At 42.7% G+C, this 14,336-nt stretch overlaps 1 protein-coding gene across 1 annotated transcript in view; it reads right to left on the bottom strand.

Moving 5' to 3' along the window:
* The window catches only part of FBXW7 (F-box and WD repeat domain containing 7), a 191,204-nt gene extending 177,208 nt beyond the window's left edge, over positions 1-13,996 (bottom strand). Inside the window, exon 1 of the mRNA XM_088056922.1 lies at positions 13,900-13,996. Within this exon, the coding sequence (XP_087913048.1) occupies positions 13,900-13,977 (78 nt within the window). The 5' untranslated portion in view covers positions 13,978-13,996. The remainder of the gene's footprint in view (positions 1-13,899) is intronic.
* Between the last annotated feature and the right edge of the window lie 340 nt (positions 13,997-14,336).

Raw genomic sequence — 14,336 nt, 5'->3', positions numbered from 1 at the left:
ATCTCCCTGGGCATCCCCTTCCAAACTACCCTTTCTGTGAAGAAATTCCTGCTACCTAAATGTCCAACCTAAATGTCTCCTGGTGCAGCTTAAGACTGTCCTCTTGCCCTGTTGCTGCTTGCCTGGAAGAAGAGACTGACCCTCACCTGGATATCCCCTCCTTTCATACGGTTTTTGAGTGATGTGGTCACCACAAGCCTTCTTTGGTCCAAACTAAACAACCACTCAGCCACTCATTACAGGACTTGTGTTCCAGTTTATTGCAGAGTTGTGGCTATCACATGAGAGCTCCGCTAGGCCTCCTTTGGTTTGTGATGGTGACTGTATAGTGCTGTTCAACAAACAACAAGGTAAAAACTGAAAATTGTCCATCAAGTGTGTGGGATGGCTGAACATGGCACTCAGCCTGGCCACTGAGAAAAGCTTAGGCCTCTTGAAAAAGAAAAAAAAAAAGCAATATTTGACTCTGTTGCCATCATAAAACATACACAACAAGAGCAAAATTAAGGTTACTCGTGTGCCTTAGGTCTGGCATTTCCTTCCTTTTCCAAAAAAAAGATCGTGGCTGATCTTTGCCATGTCAGGATATGCCCAGGCAGACATTGGCTGCTCTGCCCAGACTTCATGCCAGCATCAGGCCATGGGATGTCTGACTGCACTAAAAGCCTTCCAGTTGCCTGCTAGCTTTTTTCTCGTCTGCTGTACAGTTATAATTCTGCCTCTTATTCTCCATCATCTTCTCTTGGTCTTTCTTTACCCTTTGCTGTTACTTCGTTTAACTGATTTTTCTTTTCCCGTGTATTAAAAACAGATGCCTGAGCTCACCTGATTCTCCAAACCTCTCACGTGTCCCCACTGGGACAATGCAGCAGAGAAGCACTCTCACTCTTGAGAGCTACAGGCACCTTCCTCACCAGCTGAACTTCCACACATCCATTCCGGCCTAGCTTATGCTTATTTTAACAAATTGGCAAGGGGTGCTTTTGCAGACAGAAGCCTCCTTCACTAGTGAGCCCTGCTTCCCCACAGAACATCACTCACCTTTTCCACAGAATGACAAAGCTGTCCTGCAATAAGTATATAGGTAAATATATAATCAGGTAGTTGAACTTTTTATTCCTGGAGCAAGCAGGAATTAAATTTGCATTAATAATGTTTTCATTTTGGCAAGGTTTTTTCCCCACAAGTTTATAAAAACACATGCTTTTTTTCGCCCTCTACAAAGGAAAGAGCAATGCTAAAACTTTTATATCTGCAGCATGGATCTCTGTCCCATGAGCTAAGAGAACACAAATCTCTCCTCAGACTCTGTCCATGTCAAGGGGTTACTGATTCCTATTTCTTGGATCTATTGCTTATTCCACTGTCTTTCTGTTAATTGTAGTGTTCTCTCTCTGCCAATTGAATAATAAATTTGCACGTAGGTCAGACATAACTGGGACACTAATACTGAGTACACATTACTTAGGAGTGAAGGAAAAAGTTGGCTGTCTAATCACTGTAGATCACTGACAATGGCAGATGCATCACTCAAGAAACAGAAAATCACTGCTCTGCCAGTACTAATGATAGTGCTCAGACTGGCTGAGGATTAAATGAAAATGTTACGATTATTTTATTAGTCACAGATTAAAATGGTTCAGCGTGTAGTCTTTAATGGAAATGTGGTCATGACTGACTATACTTCAAACAGTAGGGATAAAAATAGGAATTGTACTGCAGATCAATGCATTGGCAGAACTAATCACACTGTCATATGCCAGACTTGAATGCCACCACACAGACAGTTTCAATAAAAGTGATTTTAAAAATAACACACAGAACAATTTTAAGTGGAACTGTATTGTTTTCAACATACAATCCAGTGAGAATGCAAAAACCTTGCCAGAGGTTATTACTGTGCATGAAATCGTGACAGAGGAAGAGAAACACTGGGGCTTTTAAGCACTCTGCCTAGGGGCTGAAGGGATACTTGCTGTCTGTCTGGATGCATTTTCTTCCCGTGGTGTTTTTAATCTTGATGGACTACCACTCGTACCAGGGGTTGGTATTAAGCTTAATGGCAAGACTGCGATCTATCAACAACCTTGGTAACTGAAGAGATTCCACGCTAAAAGGCATAGAAAATTAGATGATGATTTGAAAATGAGAGTTAGCCAGGAGAGAGAGGGCACATGCATGTGTAACAAATCTGCTATAAAATTGTTATTATAGAGGAAAGCTGACCCTGGATCATACTATGTCATCTTTAAAATGCTATAAATAATAAGGGGAAATAATCAAATGAAAGGAGTGTATTCAAATATTAAACCACCATTTTAAAAATCTGCTTAATTTGCCCATATTTCTGCTTTTATCAGGCACCTAGGATAAATTTTGTAAGCTGTTTGCAGATAAAGGGAAGAATAAAGGATTTCTTTGTGTAGGAAAACATGGACCCAAGTTATGGTAATGCTGAAGGAAGTCTTCTGTACAAGGTTTAGTCCATTTTGACTAATGCAGTTTAAATTTAAATCCTTAGTTTTTAGAAATTATTTTCCCCAGTTGTTTACAGGTAGATATATCCTAATGGCTGGCAGTGCTGTGCATCCCACTGCCTGCAGGAATGAGGATGGAAACTGAGCTCTGCCTCGGGCAGATGCTCCAGCTTCTCTAACCTGCCCATACCTGAGGCTGCATGTGTCAGGGTTTGGGATGGGAGAGGCATGCATCCCATGTAATGGGGTCATCAGCGGTGTGCACATGTGCGGGTCCTAGACTGGGGAAGGTTTCTGAGGCAGAGTTGGTGCCTGAGAAACAGACCCTTTAGCAGGACTCCGTGAGGAGGGAGTTACACTGGATACAATGTCCTGGCTTTAGCAGCATAGTGCTTAAGCGTGTTTTGGTTTCCCCTTGCCAAACACAGACCAGAGGTGTAGGGAAGCTGTGCTGTTGCACTGCTGGTGTAGGAGGAGCAGGGGACACTGGATCACCAGCTGTCATAATCACAGCTTGTTCTGCTGGGTGAGCAAAAAATCTCAAGAGCAGACAAAAGGTAGCAAAAGGGGCAAGATAGGCAAACCACAAGGGAGTAGAGCCACACTTTTTGTTGTTAGTGAAATACAGATTGATTCATCTGACTCAAACCCCACCCTTTGAGCTGCAGTGCTTAGGCTACACAGGGGCTGTCAAAACCTTATTCAAAGCTAAATCTACCGATTCAGACTGCCTGCTGCCACTTCCTAAACGGTATGAAACATCCTCTCTCTCTGCTTCAAGTAAGGCTATGACAGACTTGAGGTAAAGAAGCAAAGAGCTCCTCTTTTTTTATAGGCAATCTTCTGAGCAAAGACACGGTTAGTTCTACCTTTAATTCACTACAAATGAAACTGCTGTCCTGGCTGACCTTGGGAAGGCCATTTTAAGTACCCTGCATGATGGAACTGAAACTGCCTCCTTCCCAGCAGACAGGCATTTGATTTGTCTCTCTTTTCTTGCTGTTCTTTTCAAGAATGTTTTTAGAGTCACTGGTAAGGCATAATTCACATTTCTCCCATGGTATTACTGAGTACTGTAAAGTTCTGTGCAAGCACATTTCACCAGACTTAGACAATAAAATCAAGGTTGTGGATAGAACCTATTGCATTCAAACAAAACAGAGAGGATACAACAGAAGTAATAACAAGAAAACAAGAATGAAAATTCTCTTTCATCTTAATTCCTGTAGGGAACAGGTCATCATGGACATACTGAGCTCAAGCGGAGTTATAATGTAAATATTCTCTTCAATAAAATGAACAGATAAAGAAAAAAAAGAGCTATACAAGACGTCATTTTCAAGAGGTATAAAGGTCTAACACTTCTCAACTGTAGATAAAAAGCCTGGAAAAGAGACAAAATTTCTAAATAGATAAGGCAAATTTCCATGGGTGCAGTCAAAGAACTGGACCCTGTTTCCCAAGCCTCATTCTCATTTGGGAGACAAAGAGAGTAAATTTACTGCAACAAATATTGATGGAAGTTTAGCCAGACATAACTACAGCAGTCCCTGGATCTGACTGCATGTAAAGATAAAGGACAATGCTGTGGCAGCATCAGCTCAGTTGATAGCACAGATGATCTCATCAACAGGAAATTTTAATCTCAACCCCTAGGTCTTGGTAACAACACCATCCCTTGCTATGGACATTTACATGTAAGTTTCATGGCAATACTATCATATCAGAGGGAATTTGTGAATTCTTACCCTGACTCAGGAAAAAGGCCTCATTTTTGATACTTACAGGCATGATACAATGCAAGACCTTTGGGCTTTTTCTTCCCTTATTCTATTGCTCCATTTCAGCTCGTTCTGTTATAGGCAGTGTAATGGTTTTAGTAGAAGTAACATATAAAAGAAAAAACAGTACAATCAGTGAGAACACTGGCAAAAGACCATCTATACAAATTTACTAGTTTCAGTGATACAGTAAATTACCTTTGTATGTCTGGCTGTAGCTTAAAGCAAATATAACTAGAATTAAAACAGCTCTGGCCTAGGTGTTCCACATACTGATAGATTAATTTTCTTTTAATGCAAGAGTGCTGCTGATGTTTTTCTTTTTGCACTGAATGCAAAATTGTACTTCTAAAGGACATGACTTTAAGCAAAAACATGGGGTTTGGTGAAATGTTTGGAAGCGAACCCCAGTTATATCTGAACTGTGCAAGAGTGCAGGCTCAGATCTCTAGTCTTAAAAACCTTACAGGCAGGTATTTCAGTCCATTTCTAACACCCATGATAATGCACTCAAGTGAATCATTTTCTGAATGTTCTCCAAATCCACACCAATACACAGTTTGTCAGGTCCATCAAGGCGGTGATTACACTGGGACTAAGCCAGCACAAGAGCTAGAATTAATTGTACCCTGGCAAAATCAGGGCAGACACAGCAAGGGTAGTGCAGATCAGTGTATTGGCAAAACTCTATTGGGCAGCTTGCCTGCCCATTAAGCCTTGCCTGCCTCACAAGCTTTGTCAGTCTCTTGCTGCTATTGGACTTGAAATTCATTGTAATAAAAAGAGAGCTCAGATATCTAAGACTTGCTAATTGTCTCATAAAGGCAAGACAAGTTAAAAATTCACACAGGAAAGCATGTAGTCTGTGCCTCTGGCAAGTACTAGTTTACAAAACATCAGTCTATTTATAGTATTTGTCTAAGTGTGCTTGAAGTTGAAAGTGTTAGCAACTTTCTTCTACAATCTATATTTAGCCATGGTAGCCTGACTGTCATGGTAAGCAAAGAAGGTTTGGTGGGAGCAAATCCTAATAAGGTATTCCCCGGTATTGAAAATAACTGAGTCACAGCTGCAATATTTAAACTATTTATAATTCCATTTAACAACAGTTCATAGGAAAACACTGTGAAAACCTGGTGGTAACATCACTGTTTTCTGCTACGGATTGATCTGAGTGCTGAATGTCCCCGCACCATAGCAAAGCCCTTTTTTTTCCCCAGAACTTTAATTAAATTCTTGTTTGTGTCTTCAGAGGTAGTTCTACAAATTTTAAGAATAATTTCTTGACATAAATCTGAATACCTATATTTCACATTTATTTCAAATACTATCTGGCACTGTCCTGCTTGTCAGTATAATTTTTTGTTCAGCCACCTTCCTTTGGCCATCAACAACTCCCCCCTCCCCACCAATGGCTGCAGTTCATAAAACAATTTTTCAGGAAAATAGTTTCTGCAAAACGGTTTGCACAAGTAGAAAAAAGACAGTCTTAGGGATAAAAAGACATTGGACTCATATTCGGCTAAATCACTGGATATATTCAGCTAAATCTGTGAATACTTACTAACTGTAACAGGTGGCAATAAAGTCTCATCAATTAAAGTTTTTGGAGCCATTCGTACTTTTGATTGTGGTTATGTGTCTGTAAAATGGGGGACACTGATGTTTAAGCCCACTGCCACCTGGTCCCCAAACTAATAATGTCAGTGTAATGGGGTTAAAGGAACTTTCCCAAATCCTACCTGAGACAGACAGCTCTCAATTTATCTGAATTACGCTATTAGTACTGCCCCAGAGTGGCAACAGTACCTCATCACATTCTAGGCTTTGAGTCTTTCCTGATATTACATTTCACAACCAAAAACACTGGCAAATTGATATAGGCCTAGAATTTTATTTTCAGTACTTTTTATGTTCTCCAGATAGTAACATGTTTCCTGTATTATTTTCTTTTCCTTGGGAGTTCATTCTTGTTTCTCCCATATCCAGGTAAATTAAACTCTCCTGTGACTGCAGAAAATACAGTCAGTTTCTGTAGTTGTAATGCTCCTAAATAAACTGACTTTAACTACTTATATTTGAATAATGATATTTTAATTACACATATAAATACAGAAAGGGAGAAAAAGCATAAAAGCAACTTTCAAAGTACTTGGCTGTGTACTAGAAAAATCAAGATGTAGCTGTTATACAGAATTGTACAACAGAATCAGAAAGCTATACAAATTTGGCAATCCATATGAAAAAGGAATAATCTTCCTCACTTCATGGTGTATTCCAAAATAATCACACACAGAATTCACAGAATGACTAGGTTGGAAGAGACCTCCAAGATCATTGAGTCCAACCCAGCCCTAACAGCACAACTAAACCATGGCACCAAGTGCCACATCCAGTCTTTTTTAAACACATCCAGGGATGGTGACTCCACCACCTCCCCAGACAAACCATTCCAGTACTTTATCACCCTTCCTGTAAAAAACTTTCTCCTAATATCCAACCTATATTTCCCTTTGTGCAGCTTGAGACTGTGTCCTCTCATTCTGTGAGTTGCTGCCTGGTGAAAGAGACCGACCCCCACCTGACTACAGCCACCTTTCAGGGAGTTGTAGAGAGTGATAAGGTCACCTCTGAGTCTCCTTTACTCCAGACTAAACAACGCCAGCTCCCTCAGCTGTTCCTCACAGGGCTTGTGTTCCAAGCTTCTCACCAGCCTGATTGCCTCCTCTGAATGTGCTCAAGTGTCACAACATCATTCCTGAACTGAGGGGCCAGAACTGGACACAGCACTCCAGGTGTGTCCTCACCAGTGCCCAGTACAGGGGAAGAATGACCTCCCTGTTCCTGCTGGCCACACTATTCCTGATCCAGGCCAGGATGCTGTTGGCCTTTTTGCACACTGCTGGCTCATGTTCAGCCGGCTGTCATGAGCACCCCCGGGTCCCTTTCTGCCTGGGCACTGTCCACCCACACTGTTCCTAGACTACAACGCTGCAGGGGGTTATTGTGACCAAAATGCAGGACTTGGCACTTGGACTTAATAAACTTCATCCCATTGGACTCTGCCCATCCATCCAGTTGTTCCAGATCTCTTTGCAGAGCCCTCCTACCTTCCAACAGATCAACACACACTCCCAGCTTAGTGTGGTCTGCAAATTTACTAATTAAACACTCAGTACACTCATCCATCTTGCCAATAAATATATTGAAAAGAACTGGCTCCTAAGGAGCACCACTGGTGATTGGCTGCCAGCTGGATGCAGCACTGTTCACAACCACTCTCTGGGCCTGGCCATCCAGCCAGTTCTTAACCCAGTGCTCCTGTCCAAGCTGAGGGCTGCCAGATTTTCCAGGAGTGTGCTGTGGGAGACAGTGTCAAAGGCTGTGGGCACACAATTTGTGGTGATTGGGAATGGTGCTGTGGCCAAGTCTCATCCCTAATGGGCTACAACTGTGTAGGACCGGCAGACAGTATTGAAGGCATAGAAACATGGAATGCTGATGTATATTGACCAATCACAAAAGGGCAGAGCGAGGTGTGGTGCATGTAAGGGTATGAAATGAAGGGTATAAAAGGTTGTACAGAAAAACAATAAAGTGCTGATACTTGGAACCTTCTTTGGCGTCAGTCGTACCTCTGCCATCAAAAGGCCTTGCTGAAGTCCAAATAGACAACATCCACAGCCCTTCCTGCAGCCACCAGGCCACTCTCCGGGTCATAAAAAGAGACCAGGTTGGTCAAACAAGACCTGTCCCTCCTAAACCCATGCTGGCTGGGTCTGATAACCTTGGCCATCCTGTGTGTGCTGTGTGATGACACTCAGTATAAACTGTTCCATTTCCTTACCTGGTACTGAGGTCAGGTTGACTGGCCTATAATTACCAGGATCCTCCTTCCCACCCTTTTTGTGAATGGGTGTCACATTGGCCAGCTTCCAGTCATCTGGAACCTCCCCAGTGAGCCAGCACTGTTGATAAATGATGGAGAGCAGCTTTGCAAGCTCATCTGCCAACTCCTTCATCATCCTGGGATGGATCCCATCTGAGTGCATAGATTTATGAACATCCAAGCTTAGCAGTTCTCTGACTGCCTCCTCCTGGATAACAGGGGGACCATTCTGCTCCCTGACACCATCTACCAAAAACCCAGGAGGACACTTAACTTGAGGACAAGCTGTTTTCCAACTAAAGACTAAGGCAAAGGAGGCATTAAGCACCTCTGCCTTCTCCTCATCTGCAGTTACAAGTTACCTCCTGCATCCAAAAAGGAACAAAGGTTGGTCTTCACCTTCCTTTTACCATTAATATATTTGTAAAAACATTTTTTATTATCCTTTACAAAAGTTGCCAAATTAAGTTTGAACTGAGCTTTGGCCTCCCTAATTTTTTTCCTACATGCCCTAGCAACACCCTTAAATACTTCCTGAAAGACCTGATCCTCCTTCCAAAGATGATATGCCCTCTTTTTATTCCTAAGTTCCTTCGAAACCTCATTGCCCATCCAGGCTGGACGTTTGCCTCGCCGACTCATCTTTTGGCACACAGGCACAGTCTGTTCCTGTGCCCTCAAGATCTGTCTTGAAGCTTGCTCACCTTTCTTGGACTCCTTTGTTTTTAAAGGCTGCTTCCAAAGGAGCTCTCTGAATAAGTCTCCTAAATAGGCCAAAGTTTGTTCTCTTGGAAGTTTAATGTAAAAGTCTTATTGATGTTCTTCCTGACATCACCAAATATTGATAACTCTGTAATTTCACTATCACTATGCCCCAAGCAGCCTTCAAGCACCACATCTCCCTCCAGCCCATCTCTATTTGTAAACAACAGATCTAACATATAACATATATTAACATCTAATCCTTGGTGGATTCACCCATCAGCTGCAACAAAAAGTTGTCCTCCACGTACTCTAAAAATTTCCTAGACTGCCTCTTTTCTGCTGTATTAAGTTCCCAGCAGATGTCTGGTATGTTGAAGTCGCCTACAAGAACAAAGGCTGGTCATCCTGAAATATTCTCCAGCTGCTTATAGAATAAGTTGTCCACCACTTCTTCCTGGCAGACTCCCAGTAGGATGTCAGCCTTGTTGGCCTTACCCTGAATTCTTACCCATAGGCATTCAACTTCATCGTCATTAGTTTCAATACCCATGACATCAAAGGCATCCCTAATATAAAGGGGCACCCTTCCCCTTTCCTGTCTCTTCTGAAGAGCTTGTAGCCAGCCAGTACAGCGCTCCAGCTATGTGAGTCATCCCACCACGTTTCCGTGATGGTGACTACATCATAGCTTTGGTGTTGCACCTTGGCTTCCAGCTCCTCTCGTTTGTTACCCATGCTGCATGCATTGGTGTACGTGCACCTCAGCTGGGCTACTGATTTCACCCCTAACTCAAGTTTATCACCCTTGGGCCTGCTTCCAGAGAACCCAGTCTTCCCTTCCCCCCTTGAACCTAGTTTAAAGTCCTCTCAGTGGGTTCCACCAGTTCATAAGCTAAAATCCTTCTGCCCTTAACAGAGAGATGGAGCCATCCAGTTCCAGCAGGCCAGGTGCCATAAAATTTGCCCCATGATCAAAGAACCCAAAATTCTGCTGATGACACCAACTCTTGAGCCACTTGTTGATAATGTAGGCTCTCCTATTCCTTTCAATGTTTTTCTCTGCCATCAAAGAGGCTGAGCAGAACACTACCTGTGCTCCTGCCCTATGAAACACTTGACCCAGTGCCCTGAAATCCCTTCTAATTGTCCTGACACTCCTCTTTTCAATCTCATCACTGCCAGCCTGGAGCAGTGGATAATAATCAGAAGGCTGAATCAGCCCAGGCAGTCTCTCGGTAATATCCCGTACCCAGGTCCCAGGGAGGCACAGACCTCTCTGTGGGATGGGTCCTGTCAACATATGGGGCCCTCTGTTCCCCTCAGGAGGGAGTCACCCACTACAACTACCCTTCTTTGCCTTTTTAATGTCAGAGGTGGTGATCCATCCTACAGATGAAGCATAATTGGGAGGCCCAATGGGCAGACCATTTTCTTTTATGTCATCTGGCTCGCCCTCTAAATCCAGGGCCTCATACCTGTTCTGAAGTGGCACCTGGGTAGGTGATGGGGGTCAGGAGGAATTTTTATTCCCTTCCTGAGTAAGGATCCATTTCCACTCCCCTTCATCCACCAGGTGTCCTCCTATTGCCTGACAGTGGGAGGCATGGGAGTCCTCTGGCTCCTGGTGGGCCTCCCTCAAGGATGGAAGGGTGGAACTCCACCAATCTATTTCCCTTTTGCTTTCCCTAATACTCCTTAGTCTTTCAACCTCCTCCCTAAGCTCAGCCACCAGCAAAAGGTGGTTCACACTGCAGGCAGGCTTCTTCTGCAATGTCCCTGGTACCACTGATAAGCTCAAACACACTGCACAGGACTGGGTCTGGACAGACAGATCCTTTTTGGAAGGTACTACCTGGCTACATACACTTTTACTAATTGAAGTTTTTGATCATGTAAAAACCATTACTAACTAAAAAAAAACAAAAACCAACCATCCAACAGAAACAGCAAACGAAAGACCTCACTAGCAGGAGAAAACCTGCAACTCTGCCTGCACCAGCTTGCCACACCACGGCCCTGTTTGCCCGCTCTGGGTCGCCACGCTCCCTGGAGCCCCTTTTAATCAGCCCGCCACTCGCTGGAGGAGAACCCCGCCCTGTGCCTGTTGGCTAACTATAACTAATGATAGTTTTAGCTATCCAGTCATCCTGCTACCCTTTTGTATTTAGTTTCAGCTAGGGCCATAAGGAAAATGGAAAGATAGAAAGGTTTAACATTTCATACTAGCTTGGTGCTCTTTGGGATATTTTTTCAACAAATTTGGAACAATTTAACAGAAAACGATTAGATTTTATAATAAAGAGTGGATTCTGCACGGCAGGGTTAAAGCCCAGTGCTACACTCTCAGGCATCCTCTTTTACCTGAAAAATGTTTTTTCTCATCAGATAAAACCATATCACATTAAATTAAATGGCAACCAAACACATCAGGAAATAGAAATATTAAGCATGTAAGGAATGCTAAAGTTTGAAAGTATCTGCATCCAAGAGCCAAACTTCACAGTGAGAATTCCCAAACTTTCATTTCAAAGGCACAACCGACAGACATTACCCACGGAACCAAACAGACAGCTGTGGGTTTGTTCTACAAAACATAGCTCTGCTGTGGGCAGGTGACACAAAATTTTCCAGAAGAGAATAGTGTAGAGAGCCGAATAGGCTCCTAGGGATGACTCTGGTTTGAGGGAGAGAAAAAATGATACCACAAATTTGTGTTGAATACTGTATTTTTCCCCTGAAAAAGGAAACCCTGAAGAGAGGGGGTGTTACTGCCCTGACAATTGCTGTGATGAGTGATCTCTTTGGATTATTATGTTCCATCTCACATATACAAGCTAGCAGTGCAGTATAAAGCCTCTTTCCAAAAGGGAAAAACTAGAGATCTCCAAATATGACTGGGAAAGAATTTTGAAATTAAAAAAAAACCAAAAAACCAACCAAAAAATCCAAAACAAAACAAAACAAAAAAATGAGAGAGAGAAAACACAAAACCATATTTTTTATTCCCTAGTGCTTTGCAAGAGTTATTCTGAAGGCCGGTAGCACTTTCAGAGGTGATGGTTCTATGAAGGCTGTATTATGCAATGTAAAATGCTTTAAAAGTTTTGATTATAGAAACCAGACTGAAAGCAATTTCTTATCAGAAGTAAAAAGTAGTCTCAGATGCCTGAGAGGGAAAGCCAAAGGCAATGCCATGATGTTCAGAAGCAGTCCAAATAAGTCTCCAAAAATGTAAAGGGTTCTTATACAGTTGGACCCTCTTACTGACCCTGTTACTATAAATGCCAATTATTTTTTATTTTTGAAATGTGTTTATGGGAATCAAACTATTAGTCTGAGTATCCTCAAATATGGATCTCATTAGCAAGGTGTTACCATGGCTCTCTTGACTAGTAGCTGGTAGTCCTTTGGGTAATATTAACAGCTGCAATCAGAGGCTGTTAACTATTACCCAGATTAAATAGCTTGTCATTCAGATTTATGTAATCTGAGGGGAGGAAATAAGGATTAATTCCCTTCTAGCATTCACAGGTCAAATATTTATTGTCGCTTGGCAAGTATAATGGGCTTGAACCACGTCATAAGCCTGAACAAAGGCAAGATAACATAATATCTCTTCTGTAGCTCTGCTCAGTTCAGGTTCTTCACTGTTTCTATTAAGCAAAGCAATGAACCTACACATGTTATTTTGTAGAATTACCCTTTAGCAGAAGCACTACTAGAAAACAACAAAAATTCCTCAGCCAGAACATCTTTTCAATTGTCATCTTCACTGATGCTCAAAAGGCTACTGTCACACAATAATACCTCTAAATCAGCAAGAAACTTCAAGAGCCTTGTTATTTGTAGGGGAAAAAAGGCCTGGAGTTATAATACTCAGCCGGTTGCATGAATATTAATTGTGCTGAGTGCCTCAACGTAGACAGTTCTCAAACTTTGCAAGTGCTGTTTGGTGTTGTGCTCATCAGTTCTCCTGGGAGTGTGTCTCAGTGACACAGAACTGAAAACACTTGCTACAGCTCAGGAAAAGCTCCTACTAGTTCCTGACACTGCTTGCAGCTCCTCTATGCAATTTTAGCAGTAGAGTTTGCAGTGGACAGGAGTAGGAAAAAACACGAACTCATACATACAAGGCTGTAGAGGAAAAGCAGCATGCTAAGGCTCAGCAGACAGCATCGCTGCTTTCCTTTGGGAGCCCAGGCTGCAGCAGGAGCCTTTCCTTCAGCCTCTGATTTGGTGTGTTAATGATGCTGTACACAAAGCATGATGATCCCTAGTAACTGCTGCTAGACAGGCATGGCTTTCTGGATTCTTGTTAATGCTGATACCAATAAAAAACCCCTATCACTTCACTGTCTGATCAGCTAGGCTAGACAATTTGAATAGGCAAAATCAGTTTCAGGGGTTTGGCTTTTCACTCAAGGATAGAGGAGTAGTAAAAAATGCTTTGAGATCTCAGACTCTGTTAGGGACTTCTTTATGAAAGGTCGTGTCTATATTAGTTTTGCCCCCTGACTTGGCAGCAGAAACACAGGCTGGGCTTTCCCCCGTGCAATCGCAGAGGACAGGGCACTGAGTGTTGTGCTGCTGTTTTGGAGTTTGCCAGCCCTGGGGGCCCCTCTCACCTCCTGCTGCACAGCCCTGTCCCCACCCTCACTGCGATAGCAGCATTTTGTACAGCCTTAATAAAAACCAGATCAGAAATAACCCTTTCTTAGGAGGTTTGTTTTGGAGCTCAGTCAGCTAACTGCTCCTTTTTCTTCTCTGATGTGGTGATGCTGGGGGCTGGTGCACCAAGCCCACCTGAGAACCAGTGACCACGGAAGCAGGAGCTTGCCAAACCCAGCCTGTAGTCAAACCTAGTGTGGGGCAGGTTGTGCTTCATTCCCAAAAGCTTCATTTGGTTCTTTAGAAGGTTGTTAAAGCAAACAACACAGAGTTTTCCAAGCTGTTGGCAGAAGTCACATTGACCTTACTAGGGCTAGGACTTTACCCATTTAAATAAAAAGGCAATCCAATATGTCATGCAGTGTCATCATCAACTTACCCATCCCACAGCTGCCACCAAGCCTTCCAAGCTGGATATACCCTGATCTTCTAATGGAGAAGCTGCAAGACCATACATTTCTTAACTTTAATGTTCCCACAAGAAGGAAACTGTGAAACTCCTATTGGTCACTTGGATTTTAAGCACTTGATATTCAGGGCTGAGTCTCTGGCTGGAGCAGAGGGAAGCTTGTGCCATGAAATTCAAGTCTGTTCCATGTCCTTTGGATCTGAGATTTAGTTTCACCTCTGCTTTTCTTTCAGTGTTCGTATTCCATACACATTTTTTTGGTTATACTTCCAGGAAAGTAACTGAATATCTTCTGATAAATGCTGAATTACATACTTACACCTGTGTTTGTGCTTATTTCAGAGATCTGCAGCTGTAGTTCCTAAAAGCTCAACTACATCAACAGAATTGCAGGTGCAGCTCTGATC

The sequence above is a fragment of the Pseudopodoces humilis genome, chromosome 6 (genome assembly GCF_049639895.1).
Source record: "Pseudopodoces humilis isolate 2021_Gansu_Grassland_sample_001 chromosome 6, ASM4963989v1, whole genome shotgun sequence".
Taxonomy (NCBI): domain Eukaryota; kingdom Metazoa; phylum Chordata; class Aves; order Passeriformes; family Paridae; genus Pseudopodoces; species Pseudopodoces humilis.
Note: the sequence above shows the minus strand (reverse complement) of the source record. Positions and strands in the feature narration are given on the sequence as shown.